Here is a 26,010-nt window from a genome sequence, read left to right on the forward strand (position 1 = left end):
CCAATCAGAGCATTTTGAAAAGAGAACTCTCCCAGCCATGGGCTTTCATAAACAGTTAATTCAGAAATGTTGAGATCCAGCTGATTAAATGGCTCACTACACAAGAGTTCCCTTGGTTCAAACCATGCTGTTTATGACTATTAATCATGTGACCACATGGCTGCTCTTTCCATGTCATAAGAATTAGATAACTTTATTGACACAATTTTGCATGTGTTTTATATGCACAAATAGCCTTTTATAAAATTGCAACACTATATATGTATATTCTAAAGCTCAGACCGTATCAGATTAATCTGCAGTTATTTTTTTAACATTTTATAAAGGGCATAAGCTTGTAACGGTCCCTTCTAGAAAGCTAAGAGCAGCATGAGGATTTTTATTGCATATTTGGGAGTTGTGAGTCTAGACATGATATGCTTTGTTGAATATAATATAGGAAATCGGAAATCTGAAAAACCTGCTATGCTTGGATGTGTCAGAGAATAAACTGGAAAGACTCCCTGAAGAGATCAGTGGCCTGATTTCATTAACAGATCTACTTGTTTCTCAGAACTTAATTGAAGTTTTACCTGATGGCATTGGTAAGTGCACAGCACATTGAGCAAAGCAATGAAAGGAATGAATTTATTCTGTCTTGTTTTAAGAATTTTTATTGTGTAGAATAATATTTTATACTTGTGCTCAGATTCATTGGCACACGTCTTACCTTTTGCTTTCTTTCTAACTACTTACAAAGCTGCAGTAATCGAAGTAGTTTACCTTTGTGAAAGAGAAGACACCAGAAGTTTTAGCTATTCATTTCCTTTCAATTGATTTGCGATTTCTCCATCTTTCCCACTGTTGATAACCCATTCAAAACACAAAACAAAAAATAAAGCAGTATTACCAGGTACCAAGTATCAAAAATAGTTTTAAAATATCAATATATATTGTAATAAAATATAAGATATACAATCTGTTTCACAACCAGCATATCCCTATCAGTTATTTAAATTCATTAATACAGGTTCTAAGGGGTCCTTTTACTAAGATGTGCTAACAAATTTAGCACACGCTAAATTTGTGTACAGTCCATTGTATACCTACATATTTAACATACACTGTCAGCATACACTAAATCCATTTATGCATCTTAGTAAAAGGACTTTCAATATATTCCACCTAACTTAAAACGAACAATTAGATGTTACCCATGCCTTCCCTGAAATTCCCACATACATTCTTGGGATCCTGTTGCTGGTGGAACCAATTTATGAACATTTAGATGCCAGAGACTACAGATAATTAGGCTTATAATAAATAGTGCAGATTTAAAAATAAGAAAAGACTGCTGGGTGAGGAGCAGCTAGCAAATGGTGAAAGAAGAAAGTCACTGAGAACAAACTGCAGAAAAACACTGTGGATTTGTAGAGCAAGTCTGTAGTTCATTGAGAGAAATACAAGTTGTCTGTTTAAATCCGTTTAATTTTTATAGTGGCTCTTAAAGTAAAAATTGAACTAACAGAAATTGCATTTGTCAGAGTATAATTAGTAAATAAGTTGCTTTACTGTTTAAAGTGTTCACAGATGAAAGAGCTGGACTTTATATCCATTAACCTATGTCCTGGCTCACCACTTCTTTTTCCCTGATCCTGCATCCTTCCTCCAACCCTGTCTTCTTCCAGATCCTCCTCTCTCTATCTCTGTTTCTCAGACTGACCCTTCCTCCCTCTTTCCTCATACTTCTTCCCCATCCCTTTTAGTCCCAACCTCCTGACCTTCCTCAGTTCTTTAAGCCTTCTTCACACATCCTTTCACTTTCTCCAAGATTCTCCTTCCCTTTATCTTCAATTCTTAAGATCACTTCACTAAAACTAAATGATTGAGACACATTTTATCTTAATATGCCAGTGTGCCACAGAATTGCCAAAAAATTTTAAGTTTGTGGCATCTAACTCTTGCCAGAATCAAAGTCAGGTGTCAGTTTGCATCTATATATTTTTCCTGTCCTATCATAGCCCATTAATAACACTGGAAGTGTTTTATATAGAAGCATTTTAATCTATCAATAATATTTGGGCCATTCAGATCTTTGTTCAGGGATAAGATAGATCTGGGATTTGCTGATCAGGTTACTTTAGTTTGTGAAAATTGATGTCTTCTCTAAGATCTTTAATTGCAAGGCGAATTACAGGAAAAACAATGAAACCAATAATAACCATGAAATCAAGAAAAAAAAACCTATTTGAAGCAGTTCAAATTAAACAGCCAGATTTTAAGTTTTCTTTCACAAAAATCTTCATAGTAAGTCTCTGAAGGAATATCCACAGGTACTTTATTTCACATTCCTGGCCCCATTTATGAAAAGCCAACTCAAGTGTCTGAACCCTGCAACACAATGTAACTAAATGAACACTATATAACTCTCCTTCTCTACGATTCCCAATGTGTCTTCAACTTATGAACCTTATTCGACTACAACTTCACTTTGTATTTGTTTCTCTACCGAAGTTGGCAAACACCTTCACGGTGCAATGTATGCCACATTGAGCCTGCAAATAGGTGGGAAAATGTGGGATACAAATGTAACAGATTAATTAATTAACTTTCCAGTTTCAACAATTGAGTAAAATGGCCTTGCTCAAACATACAAAACACAAAAACAAAACCTCTCCTATATAGACTGCAAGATACTTAATATACTATTATATTCCTGTGGGGCACAAAATATGAGAAAGGGAAAAACCCTCTATACCCCAATCTCCACCCTTTATATGTTCATAGGGTAAGGAGGAAATAATAAAATGGGTCAAACTTTCTTCATCTGCATATAAAACCCTTTGCTCTTAAGTCTTGCTAAAAACTTCACAAGAAGTTCTAATTTTGAATGGATCCATCCCAAAAACGTGAAAAAAGGCACTTAGCTTTTGGGTTAGTGATAGACGCAGACATGCAAAAAGAGTCAGTCACACCATAAACATAAATATTCAGTAGATCTCACAAATAAAACTGCATAGCCTTTCTTAAAGCTTTAAAACAAAATATAACACCTTAAACCTTATTCACTTGTGCACTGGGAGCCAGTGAAGCACCACTGAAACAGTTGCCACATGGTCTCTAGGCCGCAACCTCACTAATAGTCATGCCATTGTAACTTGGAGAAACTGGAGCCAGTGTAACAAGCATTTCAGCAAGCCAGTATTACGATTGTGTCAAAATCCTGACTAACTACAATGTAATATCGCATTATTGTCCAGATGGGGAAGCAAGCTTCTGAAGCACTACTTTTTCTAAAACATTTTCCTAAAAATGAAAAAACTGCTACTGGACAATAATTCTCCACAGAGGAGAAAACAGGTCTTAAAACTGCTTGTTCTTTAAAGAACTACTTAACAGTATTTTTCAGTTCAGCTTTGTTCTTATTTTTACCTTCTAAGGAGGTTTTTTACTTAGGTGCACTGGCGTTTTTAGCACGCGTTAAAAATAGGTGCATGCTAAACGCTAAAGACGCCCATAGGAATATATTGGCATCTTTAGCGTTTAGCCAGCGCGCCTTAGTAAAAGACCCCCTAAGTGTGATGTGGGATAGTGAATTGGAAGCTGTGGAAGGGAATAATGACGTTATCTTATTTTGTAAGGTGTACAACAGACATGGAGGCATCTTGTGCTGGGTATTTATCTGCTTGTCAGATTCCCTGAATCAGGTGGGGAGAGGTAGACCTATTTCACAGAGGGATTTTGAGAAGGAGACACATTTGTATATGGCCTTTGCCTTGATAGGATCAGAAGCAAAGTACATGCACACGAAGCAGCGTTTGGTCTAATTTGTCAAGTATATGCACATGAAGCAGTTTTTGGTCGAATTTGTGAGAGCTTTGGGATCATTTCATGCCTGCTGTGAAAAATTATTTATATAAACCGAGTGCTGACTGTGTTAAGAGCCAGTGATGTTCCTCTTCTATAGGAAAGCTGAAAAAACTGTCAATCTTAAAGGTGGATCAGAACCGGCTCATGCAACTGACAGAAGCTGTTGGTGAATGCGGGAACCTTACTGAACTCATTCTGACAGAGAACCAGCTGATGGTAAATATATATATATATATATAGGGCTCTGACTAGCATCTACTGATTGGGGAAAATTGCTAACATGGAGCTTGGGTGGTTTTTGCCACACCATTGAATCCTGCTTTCTAGCAGCTGTATTTGTTCTGGAGATAACTAATGATGGGGATAACTGAGCTCATGAGACCATATTTTTCCCTTCTTTTAATAGCTTCTGATTTATCTTGTCTGAAAAGCTTGGCTCATTCATCTGTGGATAGTTTTTATTTTGGTCTAATCCAAGTTGGCACAACCTGTGAAGAATTTTCACTTCTCTCTGTTTCTCTGGTTTGTATTGGTGTTACTGCTTAAGTAGATATTAGGGGTTTGCTTGAGTTCACATTTTCATTCAGCGTAGTCAAGCCGTTGATCTGAAATGACATTGTTCATGAGGTACCTCACCTTTTCAGGTCTTTGGCATGCCTGTGGTTATAGTCAGAAGGACTTGATGGGCATTAATAGTAAAAGGTGTGCAAGGAAATAAGAGAAGGTTGAACTATAGTCTGTGTCCTCATAAGATCCAGTATGAAAAGGTGGTAGTGCGAAGAAGCCTCCATAGGTTCTTGTCACTGATTCTAAACTCATATTGAGATGGAGTAACCCTGCTGCTTTTATATTAAGATCTCCTTTCTGGCAACTCATTGTGTTATCCAGTGGGATGATCTGTTTTCTTCCATGTAATCTGTTTCTTAAAAGTATTTTTAAAACCTGAGTACTCTCAGGTTTAGGGAATACAACACATTGGTTTAACTGTTATTTGTGCCTGGCAATACTGAACAAATTTTGTAAAATAATAATACCCTGTCCACTCTTATATAAACTACCTTGGGTAAAATGAATGTCAGGAAATCAATTTTATAGAAAGCCCTAAGACTTAAGACTTTTTACCCCTTACAAGAGTTCTTGGTGGGGATACAGATTCTTTTTTTTGTTGTTGTTGTTTTGTAACTGGATAAAATTGAGAGAGATTGAGAGAGAGAGAGAAATGTGGAAGAAGAGTAATAAAATGGTTTAGTCCAGCTTAACATTCAATGATTTGGACAGTTTTAATGCCAAGTTAGACTCTTTATAGTATAGATTGGATTAGATTTATTAGTTTGATATACCGCTCAATACTAATGTGTCTGATTGGTTTACAACCCAAAAATATATATATTACACATCAGTAATTCCTACAAAAGTTTTAACACTGACAAATTAAAAATACATCACGCAATTATAAAAGCAATTAAAATGTTGCACTAGGAGTCTTTATCATACAGGTTCCTCTCCCATTAATTTGCATAGTACATAAATGTCTGTAAAGCTCTGAGCTGTACTTTGTGGTTTCCCTCAATAAAGCTTCTTGTTAAAAAAAAAAAAAAAAGTAGTAACATTAAATTTCCTTGAGTGTCCCCTAGTCTTTTTGTACATTTTGAGAAAGTAAAAAATCGATTCACCTTTACTTGTTCTACAGCACTCAGGATTCGTAGACCTCAGTCATATCTCTCCTCAGCTGTCTTTTCCAAGCTGAAGAGCCATAAACGTTAGCCTTTCCTCATATGAGAAGAGTTTCGTTCTCTTTATCATTTTGGTCGCTCTTCTTTGAACCTTTTCTAATTCTGCTATATCTTTTTTAAGATATGGCGACCAGAATTGAACGCAGTACTCAAGGTGAGATCGCACCATGGCGTGATACAGAGGCATTATAGTATTGTTGGTCTTATTTACCATCCCTTTTCTAATAATTCCTAGCATTGTTTGCTTTTTTGGCCACCACCACATACTGGGCAGAAGATTTCAGTGTATTGTCTACAATGATACCTGATGCTAGGGTTCACGTTAGGTATACAATGATCCCCGAGGTGGACCCTAGCATCAGGTAACTATGGTTTGGATTATTCTTCCTAATGTGCATCACTATTCTTTTGTCCACATTAAATTTCATCAGATATTGGATGCCTAGTCTTCCAGTTTCCTAAGGTGTTGCTGCAGTTTTTCATAGTCCACATGTGTTTTGTGTCATCTCCAAATTTAATCACCTTGCATGTTGTTCCAACTTCCACATCATTTACAAATATGTTAAATAGCACCAATCCCAGTACAGATTTCTGCGGCACACCACTATTCACCCTCCTCCATTGAGAAAAATGGCCATTTAACCCTACCCTCTATTTTCTGTCCAATAACTAATTCCTAATTCACAACAGAAAATTTGTTTCCTATCCCATGACTCTTTAATTTTCTCAGGAATCTTTCATGTGGAAAATTTGTCACAGGCTTTCTGAAAATCTAGGTACTCTCTGCATCAGTGTTTTCCAAGTCCAGTCCTGGAGTACCACTTGCCATTCAGGTTTTCAGAATGTCCACAATGAATATGAATGAACTTGATTTGCATACACTGCCTCCATTAAAATGAAATCTCTTTCATGCATATTCATTGTGGATATCCTGAAAACCTGACTGGCAAGGGGTACTCCAGGACCAGACTTGGGAAAAAGTGCACTACATCAGCTTTCTCAACATTATCAACATGTTTATTCACACCTTCAAAAAAGAATTAAGCAAATTGGTGAGGCTTCCCTTGGCTGAATCCATGTTAACTCTATCCCATTAAACTATGTTTATGTGTTCCGTAATTTTATTCTTTATAATAGTTTCCACTATTTTGCCCAACACTGACGTCAGACTTACTGGTCTGTAAGTTCCCCAGGTCAAGGAGAGGGGGGTAGGACAGTTGGCTCTATCCAAAACCAAGGAAGACGTGTCGATTTTAAAAACCTTTATTGAAGAACATTCAAATGACTGTTCAATAAAGGTTTTTTAAATCGACACTTCTTCCTTGGTTTTGGATAGTGCCACCTGCCCTACCCCACTCTCCTTGATCTGACTACTTTTCGTAGGAATTGCTGCACTTCCACAGAACATGTTTTTTTTTTTTCTGTAATTCCACCAGCTACTCCTGGAACCCTTTTTAAAAATCAGCATTACGTTGGCCACTGTCGAATCTTCAGGTACTACAGATGATTTTAACAACAGGTTACAGATCACTAACAGCAGATAACAATTTCATGTTTGAGTTCTTTCAGTAACCTAGGGTGCATGCCATCCAGTGCAAGTGATCTAGTACTCTTGAATTTGTCGATTTGGCTCAGTATGTCTTCCAGGTTCACCGAGATTTCTTTCAGTTCCTCCGTATCATCACCTTTGAAAACAATTTCTGGAAAAAGGTAGAACTCTTTTTCCATAAAGACAGCAGCAAAGAATTCAGTCTTTCCGCTATGGCTGTGTCCTCCTTAAGTGCCCCTTTTGCTCCTTCATGATCCAACTGTCCCACAGATTCCCTCACAGACTTTCTGCTTCTGATTTACCTGAAAAAGTTGTTACTGTGAGTTTTTGCCTCTGTGGCAAGTTTCTCTTTTTAGTCTCTTTTAGCCTTCTTTATAAGTATTTTTCATCTAACTTGCCAGCCTTGAGGGCTGCAAACAGGCTGGATTTTCAGGATATCCCCAGTGAATATGCATTACAGAAATGAGCATGGCCGCTATTTCCATCGAACTAAATCTTTCATTTATATTCATAAAGGATAGCCTGAAACTGTGGTTTGTTTGCAGCCCTTGAGGACTGATCTTGGACAAGCATGATTACAGATTTGTTGCTCACTGCCTTGGGTGACTTTCTTCAAAAAGGCGAAAAATAAATCCTAATAAATGAATAAATAATAGCGACATCTGCTGCACATTGTCAGTGTATTCTGTGTATGCGAGTTCCTCTGCCTGTGTTCATCACTCAATTCATACCGGAGGATTTCACATGGAATGAAGGAACTTCTGTGTAGGACTCATCCTTTCAGTGAGTTTGTACTGATATCTGTGTCATGTTTATATCGCCTGTTCCCTGCTGTGCTGGCAGCTGGAATCAGACTGCAGTGCTGACTCTCTGCTCTGCCAAGTTACTGTCTTGTCCTACTTTAATGTAATATTGTATGGGACAGGTGGAGCTGGAAGTTTGGTAAGACCGAGACTTGAGCCCTCCTGCACAGCTTTAAAGGAATTGACTATGGAGCATGCTTACTATGCTGTGCCAAGCAGTTAAACGCTGGTTTTAATACACACTAACCATTAGCACTAACCCACGCTAATTCACAGTATGTGTTATAAACAGCCGGTGCACTAACTGATTATAGAGGGATGGGGCGGAGAGTGGGTGGGTAAGAGTGGCGAGTGGGCATGGACTGCACTGTCAAATGTGAAGTTAATGTGTTTTTGGAGGGTAGCATCAGCTTAACAATTGTTTTACTTCTCATTTTGGCTATGTTAAAGAAAATCATCTTCGTACCCCCCACTGGAATATATACCGCACACACCTTCCAACTGTTATCACAGAGCCATTGCACTTAAGGCATATTATATTTGACTATTCACCTGTTATGTGCAAAAACCTAGCACACTTTCGTAAGCATGCTCCTATTAGATAGACAGCTTGTGCAGTGTTTTTTTCTAAGATAGCATAAGCTTAACAATTATTTTACGTATCACTTTTCTTATGTTAAAGAAAATCATCATTGTACCAACTACTTTGTACCTCGCATGATAGTGGCTCAGTTGCAAAGTAAATTAGGATCCTGCATTTTCATTTGGTATTGTCTTACAGTAAATATTTGCATTGTAAATGTATTTTAATTTTAATAGGTATTGCCAAAGAGTATTGGAAAACTAAAGAAGCTGAACAATTTGAATGTAGACAGAAACAGGTTAACATCTTTACCAAAAGAGGTAGGTTCTGTGCGCCTTTGAGTTCTGTTTATCCAAAAGTATGGTAAATGGCCGTGCTTTCTAGTGACCGGAGAATGGCACTAGCCACTGAGATTCATGTATTTAAATCATGGTGCTTAAAATATGTTCGATTTGGTCACAGCTTCAAATTCTACTTCCAGGATAATGTGACGTGGCCAAGTGTTGCTTCTGAAACTTAGAAAATATGTTTGCAACAATTTCAGGTGGAATTTGAAAATGTCAGACTACAGTTTTTCTTTGCACAACAGGTGTAATTACTTCTTTTATGTTTTCCTGCCTTCTTATCATCCAAATGAACAAAAGCCTTTTGTGTAATTAAAAATCCCTACTTCCTAGACATGGAGTAAATCCATCATCTTAAAATGAAATATCACAAGGTGTTCAGATAGGTCCTTTTCAAAATGAAGGTTGTAAACATGCATAGATGCGTTCATGTGGCATTTCAAATTAAACCTTAGATTGCACAATAGACCACAATTCTTTACAAAAGACTACTGAATGATTGCTGTGTTGCAGTTTATTGCCTTTCACATAACAATTTGCCCCCTAATTCTATAAGTCACCAAAAATTGTGTTTTCAATTTAATACAATCTAATTAATGCCAATAATTGGCTTTTTAACAAGTAATTATTGGTGCTAATTGAAATCAATATGTACGCACGCAAATTTAGGTGCGTGATCTGTGCCTACATTTTATGCGTGTCCTGGAAAAGAGGGGCATGGTAATGGGAGGGTCATTTGCATTTTAGGGAGGAGCATGAGCATGGATTTGAGCTATGTATGCAATTATAGAATAAGGAGTTCTGCATGTAAACTTAGGTGGAGCATTATAGAGTAGCACAAGCATTTTTTTCTACACTGATTTTTTTTTTTTAGGCGTGATTTATAGAATTCACCCCTTGGTGTTAAGTCCTTATCTACTATAATAAAACTCACCCTCAACGTTCTGAGGACACTGACGTCAGTGAAGCCAAGCCCTGACTTCCTTCAAGAAGGTTCGTGGTGGTGAAGCCACCAAAATCGCTCCGGGCCCCCGCCCTCCCGTCAAACGTCATGACGTTGGGGGCGGAGCATTGAAAGAATAACGAAGGGGTTGGCCAGGGAGGGAGGGGGGGGGGGGTGTTGGCGATGAACACCTTGCTAGTGCCCGTTTCATTTGATCTGAAACGGGCCTCTTTTACTAGTTCTTCTATAATAGCAAAAATTAACTAAGTTCAACATTGTTCTAGAAATGTGAGCTCCAATCTCAGGTTCAGCCACTATGCTATCTGAAACTACATATTCTTGAGAATGATGGCAGAAAGTAAGAATTTTGAAGAAACATAATCTAATAACACTTTCTATTTCCAGTGAGCTATACTTCAGTGTTCATATAAACTGAGTGTCAGTCTTGACAACTTATATAGGAGTAGATTCTATACATATGATGCCTTATGGTCAAAAGGTATTTGTTTTTCCAAATATTTGTAAGACTATTCCAATATTATTAGCAGTGGTGGTCATTCTGGGGGAAGGGAGAGGGGCGGGGCGGGGGCATAGCCCTAGACATTCAGTTCAATGTCTGTGCGTAGACATGGCCTGGAATTGAATATCCAGGCCTAATTCTGACCACCACTGCCAGAATATTGACCTGTATGAATATTGGGCTTCACTTTGGATTCGTGTTTAACAATAGAAACTCAAATCAATGTGTTAGTAAAGAAAGTCTTTTTTTAAATATTTACAAATTAGATATTTTATCTAGTTTGTAAATATTTTTATTAGAACAATTCAAGACCTTAGTAAAAGCCTTTATCACATCATAACTGTATTATTGTAATATTTTATATGCCGGCTCTTCATGCAAACTACTAAAGAGATTGCAAACACTGCATAACATAGGCATTCACATTTCCCCTTCCCCTTTCCCACTGTTCCCTCTCCCCACAAAATTGCACCAACAAATTGTACGTGGCAATAACTGGCTGCAGCTTTATTTCTCTAATTAACACACTTAAACATTAAGGGGCCCTTTTACAAAGGCACGCTGAAAAATGGCCTGCGGTAATATAGACTAGTGTTTTGGGCGTGCGCAGAATCATTTTTCAGCACAGCTGTAAAAAATGCCTTTTAAAAAACTTTTTGCTGAAAATGGACGTACGGCAAAATGAAAATTGCCACACGTACATTTTGGGTCTGAGACCTTATACCGCCAGCCATTGACCTAGCGGTAAAGTCTCACACTGTAACTGGGCGGTAATGATCTATGCGCATCAAATGCCACTTGGTGTACGTCTGATATGTGCATCTGAAACTAAAAATTATTTTTCAGACGCGCATATCAGACGCGTGCCAAAAAATGAAATTACTGCAAAAGCCATGTGGTAGCCAGGCTGTAACTCCATTTTGGCATGCGTAGACGCTTACGTGGCTTAGTAAAAGGGCCCCTAAATCATCAAAGCCATTCCCCAAACATATCAAAATATAATACGTTTACAGAAATAGAACCTTCAATTGTCAGTTCCCAATCAGTCAGTAACAAACTAACCAATACTCTTAACCAGCACCATGCACAAACCCCCACATGGCATGGACTGTGGTAACTCAAGTCCCTGCCCTTTTCTCCTTTTTAGGTCAGTGCCATTCCTGCACATGGACCCCCATATTCCCTTAGCCTTGACCCTATTCAAATTGTACATTTTTAACCCTCATCAAAGTACCATCCAAAAAAAAAGAAGGAATCGCCAATGCCACTCCACTGTGACAAAAGCCTCCCCCCCCCCACATACACATCTATCTCACAAAGTAATCCATCCTACAAATCAACCATACGTCCTCCCACCTGCTCCTTCCCCAGGGAAGGTGGGTAGATCACAAAATCCCTTCCAACTGCCCAGGCTTCTTGTGAAAAAATGCAGCCTGTCAAATATCCCTACACTATTTCTGATGCCCTTGTCCCTGACTAGTGCATGAATAAAATCTCATTCGACAATCAACTTCTCTGTCTTGTATCTACTAACAAAGTCTCCAAGCTCACCCCTCCCCTTTCTACCTTTCCTGTTCTAGTGTCAGATATATGGGGAAAGGGTTAGCTCAGCCATGTTATGGCACCTTATGGGATAGGTCCTTTCCGAATATTGCTGCTCATTTGGTCTGCAAAGCAGGCAAATGTTGTAGAGTAACTCTACTTTTATTTAGATTGCATTACCTCCCATTAGAGGCCTGCTCATTATTCATGCTATGTATATTTATATTTCAAATGGTGGAGTGGAGGAGTAGCCTAGAGGTTAGAGCACCAACCTTGACATCCAGAGGTGGCCGGTTCAAAGCCTTGTGACCTTGGCCAAGTCACTTAACCCTCCATTTTGCCTCAGGTACAAAATTAGATTATGAGCCCTCTAGGGACAGAGAAATACCCAATGTACCTGAATGCAACTCACCTTGAGCTACTACTGAAAAAGGTGTGAGCAAATCTAAATAAATAAAATATGGGTAGCACTGGACTGTATGGGGCACTTGCATATATATTCTCTTTCTGAGCAGTGCTTATGCAGTCAAGGCTACTGGATCTTACATTTTCCTTTGCTGAAATGAGTTAAGAATTTTAAACAATGTATTCTTTAACAATTCCTTCTCAGATCGCCATTAGCTGGACCTCACTTCCAGTAGAACTTAGGTTGGAAGCAACGGTTCTGAAGCATATTAAAGATGTTTCTTTTCTAGAATAATTAGGAAAAATAATTTTTTATGTTTTGAAGACTAGTACAATACTATGAATTACACTTTTGTACTTCACACTGAACCAATTTCATGGGTAATAGCGGTATACAGGAATTCTTATTGTATTGTATTATATTGCAATGCCTTGACATTTCAATCACCTAGATATTTCAGAGATGTACTCACCACCTTGAACGGAAGGATGTTAAGCCATATGCTGACACCATTGGCTGAATTTTTGGAAGGGCTTCTGATGGATCTAAATTTAATTTACATCCCAAGGTTTCTCCTTAGCCTCAGTAATCTCCCTCTCTGAAGGATACATCTTTGCACTCTTGGAAGCTCATATACTACAGCCTTCAGAGATTACAACAATATGTGAAATAGCATTTTGTGGGTTGGCAGTAAATAAGAGCCCATCATCTGCAAATAATTCAAGCCATGAGTTCCTTATCCTTTACCTCAATCCTGTGGTTTTCCCAGGGTCTGGTTACTAAGGTCCCCCTCCCTCCCTAAAAGGAAAAATTGTTTTTGTCTGTGAGAAGAAAAGCTAGTAAATCTGGCCCTTCTAGTTTCTTTACCAGGAAGTCAGTTGCTAACATGAATAGAATGTTGCACCAGGGAAATTCTGCTCTGACACTGTATTGTAAGGGGAAGTTTGAGTAATAGTAATTATTTCTGCTAACTGATGCCCTAAGACTGCTATGAGTCCAGTATAGAGTGTTATTAGAAAGAACAAATTTTTTTAATTACGAGAAGACCTTTTTTCCTTGAGAACTCCAGCCTTTCATTTGTACCTTGTGAAACACTCCAGAGTCTGCGTTGCGTCCAGGATCAAATATTCATTTACTGTATGTTACGGCAAGAGAGCATGCCACTGTTTTCAGCATGCGAATGAGAGAGCTCCTCAGCCAGTGTAAACCAATGTTCATCAGTGCTTGTTAGATTTTTACATTTTCCACTCCAAGAGAGAGTTGGAGCTTTTGACTTGACACATTTTTTTAAAGAAGTTTATATTACATTATTTATTTGTTACATTTGTATCCCACATTTCCCCACCTATTTGTAGGCTCAGTGTGGCTTACATAGTGCCGGAGAGGCGTTTGCATTGGACACCAGGCGTATTTTCAAAGCACTTAGACTTAAGCACTTACAAAGTGCTTTGAAAATGAGCCCCTTTATATCCCACACATACCTCTTGAAGTCAGTGGCGCTAACAAAAAAGAAGAAAACTTTGGAAGAAATCCCCAGGAACATAACAATGTAGGAACAAATCACATCTTACTGTTCTTTAAGCAAAGCAAATGTTTGGAATAAAAATGTTTTCAAACGTTTATGAAATAATTTGCCAAATAGTGGATTCTGTAGCCCTCACTGAAATGGAATCCACCGTTTGGCAACCTGATAAGAGAACAATAACACAAACTCGGATTTGTAAATTATTTTCTTGGGGTTTCAAAAATGAAGATCCGTTTTATTTATCTATTTACCTACCTCATCTACAGCTTGCCTATTAACTATGGGGCCCTTTTGCTAAGCTTCCATAAGCACTAATGTGTGCTTACCACATCTTAAAATGGCCTGCCGCAGGGCGTTGAGGAATCCCATGGTAAGTTGTGCATGTACAACCCGTGCTCTAAAAAATAAAATTTAGTTTATATTTTAGCGCTGGGAGCATGTTTGAGGGGGGTGGAGAGTAGGTGTAGCTATGCTAATCGGTTAGCACATGGGCATTGCCGTGTTAAGTGATTAGCACAGGATTATCGCATGAGCCATTACTGCTGACAAAATAGGTGTCAGTAAATGCTCATATGCTAATGAAACAATGAGCTCATGTCCATTATTGCAGAAATGTAAAAATCAGTCATTTCTGGCAGTGCTAAAAGTGGCCTTTGCATGTGGGAAAGACCCACGTTGCGGGTAGTGTGCAGGCCACTTATCAGCGCCACTTAATAAAAGTGGGTAACAGTTCAACATGCACAATAAAAAAAAATAGACACATACAACAGCTTAAAATACTAAATAACCTCTAGAGGGTTTTACACAATTCCTGTCTTACAAATCAATAAAATTAAGCATATATCCTAGGGCCTGTCCATCTATTATCAAAAATACTAGAGAACATAATTTAAAAATAGCCCAGGCTTCTACTGAGAGCTAGTACAGTTCAACAAGCAATGTTGCTACTCTTTGGGATTCCGAATGGAATCTTGCTGCTTGTTGGGATTCTATCAGGTACATATGACCTGGATTGGCTACTGTTGGAAACAGGATACTGGGCTAGATGGACCATTGGTATATTCTTATGTGTTACTGTATCAAATGTTGATTCCCTGAATAGCAGATGGACCACTGTGTTTTGAAGAGTTTGCAGCTTTTTTCTAATTGTTTTATAGCCCACATAAATTATATTACTGTAGTCCATATTTATTTTATTTTATTTGTTACTTTTGTATCCCACATTTTCCCACCTATTTGCAGGCTCAGTGTGGCTTACATAGAGGCATATTTTCAAAGCACTTAGCCTTCCAAAGTTCCATAGAAACCTATAGAACTTTGGAAGGCTAAGTGCTTTGAAAATATGCCTAATAGTACCATAGGGCGTTCGCCAAGACCGGTATGAACAAATACAATGTGATATTGAGGTAGAATAAGGTTCATGTGTTACAGACACATTTGGGAATTATATAGAGGAGGAGTTGTGATATGGCCAATTACGAGCTTTGGTTTCTTGTGTAGTGGGGTTCAGGCATTTAAGTTGGGTCCGTAGGGTATGCCTTATTGAATAGGCTGGTTTTTAGTGATTTCTGGAAGTTTAGGTGGTTTTCCCCTATTTAGTTTTAATCTAAAGACGGATGTCCATCTACATAAATAAAAGGTTGAAAACCTTCCTTGAGCATTTTGTAATATGTTGTCTGTGTAATAATCATACTTGGTTTGGAAGAAATAAACCAGTTCAACGAGTTTATTTTTCTTTCCATGTCCTGCATGTTTACAGTCATCCAGAGCACCCTGTGACCTAGGGCAAGTCATTTAACCCTCTACTGCTTCAGATACAAACTAGTAACCAAACAAAAAGCAAATCAACCATGTGGAAAAAAAAAACCCATGCACTAAATAAGGGAGAATGTACCAGGTGCATGTGTACATTTATTTATGAATTCTTGTATCCCACTATAACCCAAAAACAAGTTTCGGTTCGAAGTAGCTTACAACTTACATTTTGGTGGAGTTACAATAGTGTTGTGCATTGTGGAGAGGGCATCTATAGTTCGTGTGGGTCTGAGCTATTGAAAGCTATGTCTTGTGCACAAGTTGGCACTTGGGTTACGTAAGTACATAAGTATTGCCATACTGGGAAAGACCAAAGGTCCATCAAGCCCAGCATCCTGTTTCCAACAGTGGCCAATCCAGGTCACAAATACCTGGCAAGATCCCAAAAAAGTACAAAACATTTTATACTGCTTATCCCAGAAATAGTGGATTTCCCCCAAGTCCGTTTAATAATGGTCTATGGACTTTTCCTTTAGGAAGCCAGCCAAACCTTTTTTAAATTCCTCTAAGCTAACCGCCTTTACCACATTCTCTGGCAACGAATTCCAGAATTTAATTACACATTGAGTGAAGAAAAATATTCTTCGATTTGTTTTAAATTTACTACATTGTAGCTTCATTGCATGCCCCCTAGTCCTAGTATTTTTGGAAACCATATACAGATGCTTCACATCTCCCTGTTCCACTCCACTCATTATTTTATAGACCTTTATCATATCTTCTCTCAGCCGCCTTTTCTCCAAGCTGAAGAGCCCTAGCCACTTTAGCCTTTCCTCATAGGAAAGTCATATCCCCTTTATCATTTTCATCGCCCTTCTCTGCACCTTTTCTAATTCCACTATATCTTTTTGGAGATGCGGCGACCAGAATTGAACACAATGTTCGAGGTGCGGTCACACCATGAAGCGATACAAAGGCGTTATAACATCCTCATTTTTGTTTTCCATTCCTTTCCTAATAATGCCTAACATTCTATTTGCTTTCTTAGCCGCAGCAGCACACTGAGCAGAAGGTTTCAATGTATCATCAATGACGACACCTAGATCCCTTTCTTGGTCTGTGACTCCTAACGTGGAACCTTGCATGACGTAGCTATAATTCTGGTTCCTCTTTCCCACATACATTACATACATCTGTGCTTGGGCTGGCAGGCTATTCCATGCATAAAGGTTTAGTGATACCAACATTTATGTGGAGAATAGCAGTTCAGCACATGGCAAATGTCAAATATATTCACATGCAAATAAGGTGCCAATACAAATTTTTTGTGTGCATGCTTGTGTCTCCCCAGTGTGGCACCCATTCTCATTGCAACAAAATAGCACAGAGAGGGTCCAAACAAAGTACAGAACAAAGTCCAAAGCACAAAAAGAAGCATCAAGAGCCTTACAAAAAATGGGATACAGTTCCTTTAATTGTTAAACTTGAAAATCAGTCTTCCGTTAATGACCCGACACGGGCCGTGTTTTGGCACACAGGGCCTGCATCAGGGGTCAAATGTGTTCTAATATAAGATGGATTCCGTGTGCAGCAACAAAACTTCCTCCTTTTGGAATAAAAAGAACTCCATGCCAAACCCTGCTGTAAATGATTCAAAATGCTGCTGCAAAGACAATAGCAGGAGTGAGAGTCTACACTATTCGCCAGTGCCAGCTGTTCTTTCCTGGTTGAGGCTTAAAAAGATAATGGGTTTTATTTACTAGGACACATCAATGATTGTATTTACTGCTTCCTGTATTTGAATATTTATGATATGGTTTTACTTTTTGTTATTTGTGTCTGTTATATATTTTTAATGTATCTACTTTGGGATGCATATGTGAGGTGGTATCTTCTATAGATAAAAAGCCAATGCTTTGTCCAGAACATAACAGGGTAAAAAAAAACAATAAAAGGTCTGTCTTGTGCCTATTACAAAAACTGCTGCAAAAATGTTCACTATATGATGTTTTCAGTATCCTGTGTTACTGTTAAACACTTATGGAAAAGCACAATGAGAACAGGGTGGAGAATGCCAGAGAATCAAAAACATGAGCATGATAGAAATTTTCACCCACAAATACAGCTTATTAACGTTCTCACAGATTTCTACTTGTAAAAGTATATTGTTGAAATCAGGTGTGTAGCCAGACCTCGGCGGGAGGGGGTCCAGAACCCAAGGTGGGGGGGGGGCACATTTTAGCCCACCTCCCCCCTAGCCACTGACACTTCCCCGCCGCTTTTGGACCCCCCCCCCCCCGCCGGCGCTGACCCTCCCCTGCCCTTTTTGACCCCTGCCGCCGCCGCCAGGTACCTTTGCTGCTTTAGTCGTTTTTAGCGCCGGTCTCCGGCGAGTTCGCTGATCTGTGCTGTGAGTCCTGACTGACGTCCTGTGGGACCCCCGCCAGTAAAGGTACCTGGCAGCGGCGGGGGAGGGTTGGCGGTGGAGGGGGGGGTTGAAAGTAGAGGGGGCCAGGGCTAAATCTGCGGGGGCCCATGCCCCCGTGGCCCCACCTAGCTACACCCCTGGTTGAAATCATAGATAACATGATAAATTATGTTTTACTTACCACTTACCTCAGTCCATGTTACTCTAGTTCCATTAAGAGATAAAAGAACCCTTAAGTTGATAAATGCACTGGATAAAGAAACTGGATCAGATGGAACTCTAAGCTTGTTTTCACTGTATTGAAACAGTACTTGGTTTCTTAATTAAGCAGTAGGACAACCCAGAAACATGCATCCAAAAAGATAGCCATCAAAATTCGGGTGCTCAATGCCAGATGCCTTCAACCAACTGATGCTTATCGGAGATTGGGTGGCAGAGCTGGTGGTGGGAGGCGGGGCTAGTGGTTGGGAGGTGGGGCTAGTGGTTGGGAGGTGGGGCTAGTGCTGGGCAGACTTCTATGGTCTGTGCCTTGAAAATGGCAGATACAAATCAAGGTCAGGTATACACATAAAGTAGCACATATGAGTTGTGGGCAGACTGGATGGACCATACAGGTCTTTCTCTGCCGTCATCTACTATGTTACTATGTAAAGGAACCCAGTCCTTACACCATAAACATTCAGCTGAAAACTACTTTTAGTTGAACATTGCTAACAATTTTTTTTAGGCAAAACCAGCACTATAAGCAAGAGCAGTCAGCTTCAGCCAGTCCCGGGAATCTTCTTTCAGTTTGTTCCGCCCCTGAGGGTGGGACAGCCTGAAGGAAGGACCTCAGGATTGGCTGGAGCAGCTCTTGCTGACAGTGCTGGCATGGCAATCGCAGCAGAAGAACAGAGGACAAATGGTGCTGCATCAGGGCTGTGGGGAGAGAAGATGCCCAAGCTACAGGGGAGAAAGGACACCAGGAGGGGACACGAGCCCAAATTTTGGGAGCCGGTTGTTAAAATAGCTATTTTAACAACTGCCTCCCAAAATTCTTAAAACTAACAAATGTCTCTTACCAGCCGGCTCCAACACACCACTGCTTACAGCTATTTCTAATATCGGAATTATGTTTCACTTTTTAACACTAAAATAGTGAGGCTTCTCAGACTGCAATTTGCAGCCTCTTCTTTCATGGGATTTTAATATTGTAATGGAACATCTTTTATTTATTTATTTATTTAAATTATTATTATTATTTAACTTCTTATATACCATCTACAAGTCCGAAGCTACGAAAATGGTATTTTTCTGTTCCTTAAGGGCTGTTTTTCTACCTGAGGCAATGAAGGGTTAAGTGGCTTGCCCGAGATCATTGAGCTGTAGTGGGATTTGAAACCCTCTCCAATAGAACATATTTTTTTCACGCTTTGGGTTGTGACCCAGGACTGGGCCACAGCATGCTAGCAATAATCTGTTCCTGCTGCAAAGTTGTTCTACAGAATGGGAAGGCTTTGTGTGTTCTGCTGTAGAGTCATTGCTCTACGTAGCTGTCAGGGTATGCCAAATTACTAATAAGTAATACCCTAAGGGAAGGGCCTGGATGGTCTGTGGAACCAGGATTGGTGTGGAAGATGTCTAGGACTGCAGAGACGGGCATAACTTAGGAGCCAAGGAGCAGGACCACAGAGCTTGATCTGAAGCAGGAGGAAGCCAGATGAACACAGGTTTCCGAGGATGTAGCCCAGAAGTCCATTGTATGGTGTACACAGACTGTACTGAGTAGGTGGGACCTTTCCAAAGTCATATCTGTCTCCCTGGAAACCAGAGGATAAATATCCTCTGACTTTTTTTTTTTGTTTTTTTTTGTTCCATATCTCTGGTGGCTCCATTCCAGGTTCCTGCTCTCTAGGGTTTTCTTTTTAAGCAAGCCTCATTGATCTTTGACAAACACTCTCAGGAAGTTTGATCCATACTGGACCCATAGTTCTGTACTGCTCTCTCTATGATTGCTGAAAGTGCAAAAGTTCTGGCACCATGTGATTCAGTGAAGCTGATTGTATAACGCATTGCCTCTGTGTATTAGATGACTATTTCTAGCATATTTATAAAGGCATATGAGGTAATCCTAGAAAGTGGGTGCTAACATCTCTTTACCAAATATGTGCATAAATGATTAGAATAACAACATATATACACATATATGTAAATGCCCCAAATCCTTCAAAATAGTATTCTTTAAATACATGCATATTTTGCATAGCACATATGTGATAGATGGGCAGAAAAGTATAAGAGATGGGTTTTTTTAAAACCTGAATTAGTGAGAAAATTGAAGGATTTATTAAAAGCATACAATTTCCGGATGGATAATTGAAAAGTCGGATAATATGGAAAACAATGCATAAACAAAGGCATAGAGTTCCTGATTTTCAAAAATTGTTCTAAAACAAAGATTTTTAATGGATATAAATGAGATGCCGTCACCATGGGGGGGGGGGGGGGGGGGGCGTTGTTGGATGTGCTGGATGGTCGGATTAGTGAAGATCAGAAAAAAAACTGTACAGTATTTACCTTGTTTTTGATTATTCTAATGGGTTATTGTTGGGAGTTTGGAAGAATCAAATTAAGTCCCTTCAAGTGGTTCAGAATTCTAAGTAACCGTTATGAATACACAACCCCAGTTTTGGAAAAAACTGCATTGGTCTCCCATTGAGTACAGAATACATTTTAAGATATTGTATACGATCTATAAAATAGTAACAGGGAAGACATCTAAGGACTTAGCCACTAAGTTCCATATCTATGAACCGGTACGGTCATTGAGATCAGCTGGCAAGTTTTGGTAGAAGTTCCGTCATATATGGTCAAATTAGAGGAGTCTGGAAACTCAATATTTTACATTGTAGGGCCTCTATGGTGGAATGAGCTACCCTTGAGACTGTAGACAATGCAGGGTTTGGATGAGTTTAAGAAGGAATTGACAACCTTTCTATTTTTGCAGGAATATGAGAGGGTTGGTGAGGGAAAGTAACTGGTTAAGAGGCAACGTTGTAGATTTGCTTTTTTAAATGTATGTGTTGATCTATTGAGTCTTATTTGGAGATGTTTTGTTTTTATTTGGATAATGTGTGTGCATAATTTGGAATTGTGTATGTAACATTTGTAATCCACCTAGAATGTTATGATAGTATAGAATATAAGTTAAAAAAAATATATATATATGGGTGGAGGGTTCACACTTGTGCAATTATGTGCATAACTTGTAGAATTCTATAAATCACACATGGATCTCTGGCATTTAAATGCTAGCACTTAAATCAGCTCTATGTTTATTCTATAAAGAAAAGTAGACACCACATAGGCGTCCTGATATAGAATTACCGCTATTGGGGCCCTTTCACTAAAGTGTGGTAAAATTTGGATTTTCCCACACACTAAACCAAGATTAATGCGGCAGCTTTTTAGGTTTTTTTTTTTTTTTTAAATTTACAGGTCATGCACTAATGTTTTTATTAGCATGTAGTATCTAGAAAAAATGAATGTGGGAGCATTTTCCGCCCCATATTTAGGAGGCAGAAAGTACTCCCGCAGTAACCGTGCATTATCTAGTTAGTGTGCAGTATTCATAACCCACAAGACAAATAACTTAGGAACACCCACCCTTTGCCCTTAACATTCCCCCTCTCAAAAATATTTCTAAAAGATCAGTAACATACGGGTCAACATGTACTACCAAGCTAAATAATGCAAAATGCTTTACTGCATTTCCGGAGTAGCCTGTTGGCATGTGCTAACTGTGCATTAAGGGCTTAATGTCCTTTAGTAAACAGGCCCTGTAGTCTCTTACCCACCTTGAGGTCAGGTTCTTTTTATTACCTGTCTTCATGTCCTCTCTGGTCTTCAGTAAGCTCTGTGAGCTCCCTCTAGAGGCAAAGTGGCTGAACTTCATAGAAAATGATCTGAAAACTGTGTGGATTAATTGAATGATCAGTTTGGCCGTGCTTCTGACACAGGACATTCGAAATTTGGTGTCAAGTCAGGCACAGAATACAATGCTATAGAGAGGCTCATTTTCAAAGAACATACATTTACAAATGGGAAGATGATCAGAAGCAAACGCGGGCACTAGAGGCTATTAGTGTCATATTAGTGCCCAGGTTTGCTACTGCCCCATGATCAGAGCCCCCAAGTGCATAAAAAAACATGCTCGTGGGCTCTGACCGCAAGTAGCATGCAAATGCATTCTAAACAGGTATTTTATTATTCCTCCCCAATGATCAGCGGGCAGTGCACCAAACATTGGATTGCTGTCCGCAGCAAACCCTACGCCAGCTCGGAACTGGCGTTAGGGTTTGCAGACCATTGGGGAGGAATGGTGAGCCCTGTCCAGCTTTCATTTGCATGCTAGCAGGCCCCCCCCCCATTCCCCCCAATAGAACCCCCTCCACAGGGACCCTGACCCCCCCCCCCAACTCAAGTCAGCGACACGAGGGGTCGATGTCTGGCGGACCTCAAGTCCCTCTGACTCTCCCTTGTATGGTGGTGAATCTCCTCCTAGCACATTCCAGGATGCACTGGGCAGGGCTGGGTGCTGCCATTTTCAAGACAGTGCTGTAAGAGGAGGGAGTGTACTACTCCTCCTCTGTCACATAAGGTACAGGGGGGGCAGGGAAGGAGGCCGCTAGACCACTAGGTTTGGAGACTTGTGTTTGCCATCCACTGGGTCAACATGGCTTTTATTTTGGGGTGTGGGGGGGATTAGGGGGAGCTGGAGATCCACCGGATCTCCAGCCCCCTGTGAACCTGTGTCAGAGGGGGTGTCAGGGAACCTGGAGGTCCACTGGACCTTCAGCCCCTGTGTTGCTGGCTTGCGGTGGGGGTTTGGAGGGGTACTAGGCCACCAAGGCCTTGAATTCAAGGGGAGTCGGGGGGGGTCCCACAGACTTCCAGCCCCTATTTTTGACATATCTGGGCTTTTGACAGCCTGGACCCGTCAAACAAGTGCGGGAGGATTGTGCCTGAGCGCCTCCCGCACTTTTACTCTTTGATCAGAGATAATAGCATGCTTAAATTTGCATGTTATTATCTGTGATCTTAGGGGTGGTAAAGCCCTGCGCTGTTCCAGCACTATTTTTAGAGCGCAGTTTGGAACAGCTCGGGGCTTTTGATCATCTGCCCAAAAGTTAATAGGTTACTATGGGGTTCATTTTCAAAGCACTTACAAAGTTCCATAGGTACTATGCAACTTTGTAAGTCTAAGTGCTTTGAAAATATGCCTCTACATAACGTTGTAAGTCTGTTTGCTGTGAAAATGAGCACCATTATGTCTTACAAGTTTCTAATAGTCACTACACAACTCTCCCGTTGTAGGATTATTTTATGTGATCCTACCACACGAACCTTCATCCTACCAGAACATCACCTTGTATTTTACTACGGAGTCTGCACACAGCTCTTTGGCACGATGTAAGCCACATTGAGCCTACAGATAGGTGGGAAAATGTGGGATACAAATGTAACAAATAAAATAATTGAGATGCTGAGCTTATATCCATCAATATGACCAATATGTTTTGTTAATGTTTTAAATTATAAATGTTTTTCCATGGATATATTTTGTGAATTTTTGAAAGTTATTCATGGATAGACTTTGATCACTGGGAATTTATGTTTCATAATTTTTATTGATTTACTTTAAACTTAAACAGAAATATTACTGTTAAGTGAAAAACAGCCACAAAATAAAACTTTTCTTACATAATCTTTTAGCTTTACACTTTAAATGGCTTTCTTAGACCCCAAAAGCTAGGGGGGTTTAGAATAGGTGAAGCAACATTTGTTTTAACAATTTCTGCAAGAAAATGATGACACCGCATTTCTCTGTCTATTATTCCATTATCTCTATCGTTGTTTTGAATCTAGGAACAACTTAAGCTGATCAGGAACATAAAAAACATATTTAGTGTTATTAAACCTCACAATACATTTACATGGGTATGCTAACAGAAAGGAACCTCCCAATTCTATTGTTTTTAGTCTCATTGAAAGAAACTGTTTTCGCTTTTGCTGAGTCAATTTTGTCACATCTGGGTACAGCCATATTTTTTCCCCACCAAAATTGTGATTCGTTGTTTTAAAGTAAAGTCTCATTACAGCATTCAAATCCTGTTGAAAAACAAAAGTCACTAACAACGTCGCCCTTTCAGTGGCAGTATCTGTTGACTGTTCCAAAATCGCTGTTAGATTCTCCACATCCATTTCACTTCCAGGTTGAACATTTATTGCCTCGTCTGCTTTTTTAATCGTATTTGGTATAAAGTAAATTTTATCTAATGGAGGAATTGCTTCTTGGGGATATTTTAAATTTTCTTTAAGAAATCTGGTTAATAAATCTTGGGGAGAAACCCCATACAATTTAGGAAAATTAAGCAGGCGTAAATTCAGTCTCCTATTGTGATTTTCAATTTGTTCAAGCTTTCTCCTGATATCCATATTGTCTTTTACCACAGCAGCTTTGAATTCATTTGTTTGTACCACTTCATTTTGTAAATTCTCAGTTTTCTGTGAAAAATCTTATTTAAACGTGTCCATAGAGTCTTTCAATTCTTGCATCTTAACACCTAAGGTTTTTACCTCTCCAGACGACTGTTGAAGGGTTTTTTCCATCTCTAATAGTTTCAGCCATATTGTCCCCAGATTAACCTCCATTTCCTTCCCAGCAAATTTGGATGTTATCGGTGAATCGGTCACCCCACTGGGTCCGCCAACTTCTACTCTTCCTGTGTCCATTAGTTTCTCCTCTCGGTTCACCACAACTGCTGGGCTTGGAGGAATCTTAGAGAGCGGCGGGGGGGGGGGGGGGGGGGGGAGAGATATTTCACATTCCGGCGAGGGTTCTGCTTCACCAGATCCTCCCGCCAAGGAATCCACCCCGCTTGCTACCTGGGAAAGAGCGGGGAAGAAACGCTCCAGTCCCGTTCTCGCCGGCGTGGACATCCCGGTAGGTGGGGGACCTGCCCGCACTGCTCCTTTCCTTTTAGAATGAGGCATATTTCCAGAAAGAACAAAAAATTAGCAGAACTGGCTGGAGCGATCTCACCAAGCGTCCGCTCTCGGCGCCATCTTGGCACGCCCCCCCCCCCCCCCCCGCCATCACTGGGAATTTATATAATTCAAATATTCATTATCTGGACTGATGATTGAAATGAAAGGCAGTTAATAGAGCTTCCTGTCTGACATTGCTGTCTGAATGTCTCACCGCCATCTGAAACTAAACATGACCAAGACTGAGCTTCTCATCTTTCCCCCTAAATCAACCTCTCCTCTTCCCCCATTCTCTATTTCTGTGGATAACACTCTCATCCTCCCTGTCTCATCAGCTCGTAACCTTGGGGTCATCTTCAACTTCTCTCTCTCCTTCTCTGCATATATTCAGCAGACTGATAAAACCTGTCATTTCTTTCTCTATAATATCACCAAAATTTGCCCATGAGTCATTCCGTGTCAAGTGGACCAATTTTAAAGGTCATCCCCACCTCACCATCTCAGATTTTGATGAAATTTGGTACATAGTTTCTTTATGATAAAAAACTAAGCTGTGCAAAACTTTAGTTCAAAAGACTAAAAATTGGAGGTTCTAGGGGACCTCAAGTAAAGGGTTGCAAAATGTCGCCTGAGCAAAAATGACATTTTGGGCCAACTTCCAGAAGCTGTAAAACTGGACGTTTTAGTAGTACAAGGGGGATATTTGGAGAACCTGCACTACTTTTAGGGCTTAATGAACTGGCAAAACCCCATGTTCCTAGTCCTCTTACGTTTTGAATGGTTTAGGCTCAAACTTTGCCAAACAAACGGCAAAAATCAATTTACAGTGATGTTGAGGCTGCTGTAGTTTCTAAACTAGTTGGCCTTTCAGGTTGATTTTTGGTAGGTGTACTAAATGCAGGGCTGTAATGAGGCATTCCAATTTGCAGCACTTTCCTTCAAGTGGTTGAAACATTATAAGCGTTCAAAGTTGGTATAAAAAGCATTTTTGCCCATTTTGG

At 39.7% G+C, this 26,010-nt stretch overlaps 1 protein-coding gene across 1 annotated transcript in view; it reads left to right on the forward strand.

Moving 5' to 3' along the window:
• Positions 1–26,010, forward strand: part of LRRC1 (leucine rich repeat containing 1) — a 222,038-nt gene that overhangs the window by 162,411 nt on the left and 33,617 nt on the right. Inside the window, exons 8-10 of the mRNA XM_030198969.1 lie at positions 440–584; positions 3,947–4,065; positions 8,754–8,837. Coding sequence (XP_030054829.1) covers positions 440–584; positions 3,947–4,065; positions 8,754–8,837 — 348 coding nt within the window. The remainder of the gene's footprint in view (positions 1–439; positions 585–3,946; positions 4,066–8,753; positions 8,838–26,010) is intronic.

The sequence above is a fragment of the Microcaecilia unicolor genome, chromosome 3 (genome assembly GCF_901765095.1).
Source record: "Microcaecilia unicolor chromosome 3, aMicUni1.1, whole genome shotgun sequence".
Classification (NCBI taxonomy): domain Eukaryota; kingdom Metazoa; phylum Chordata; class Amphibia; order Gymnophiona; family Siphonopidae; genus Microcaecilia; species Microcaecilia unicolor.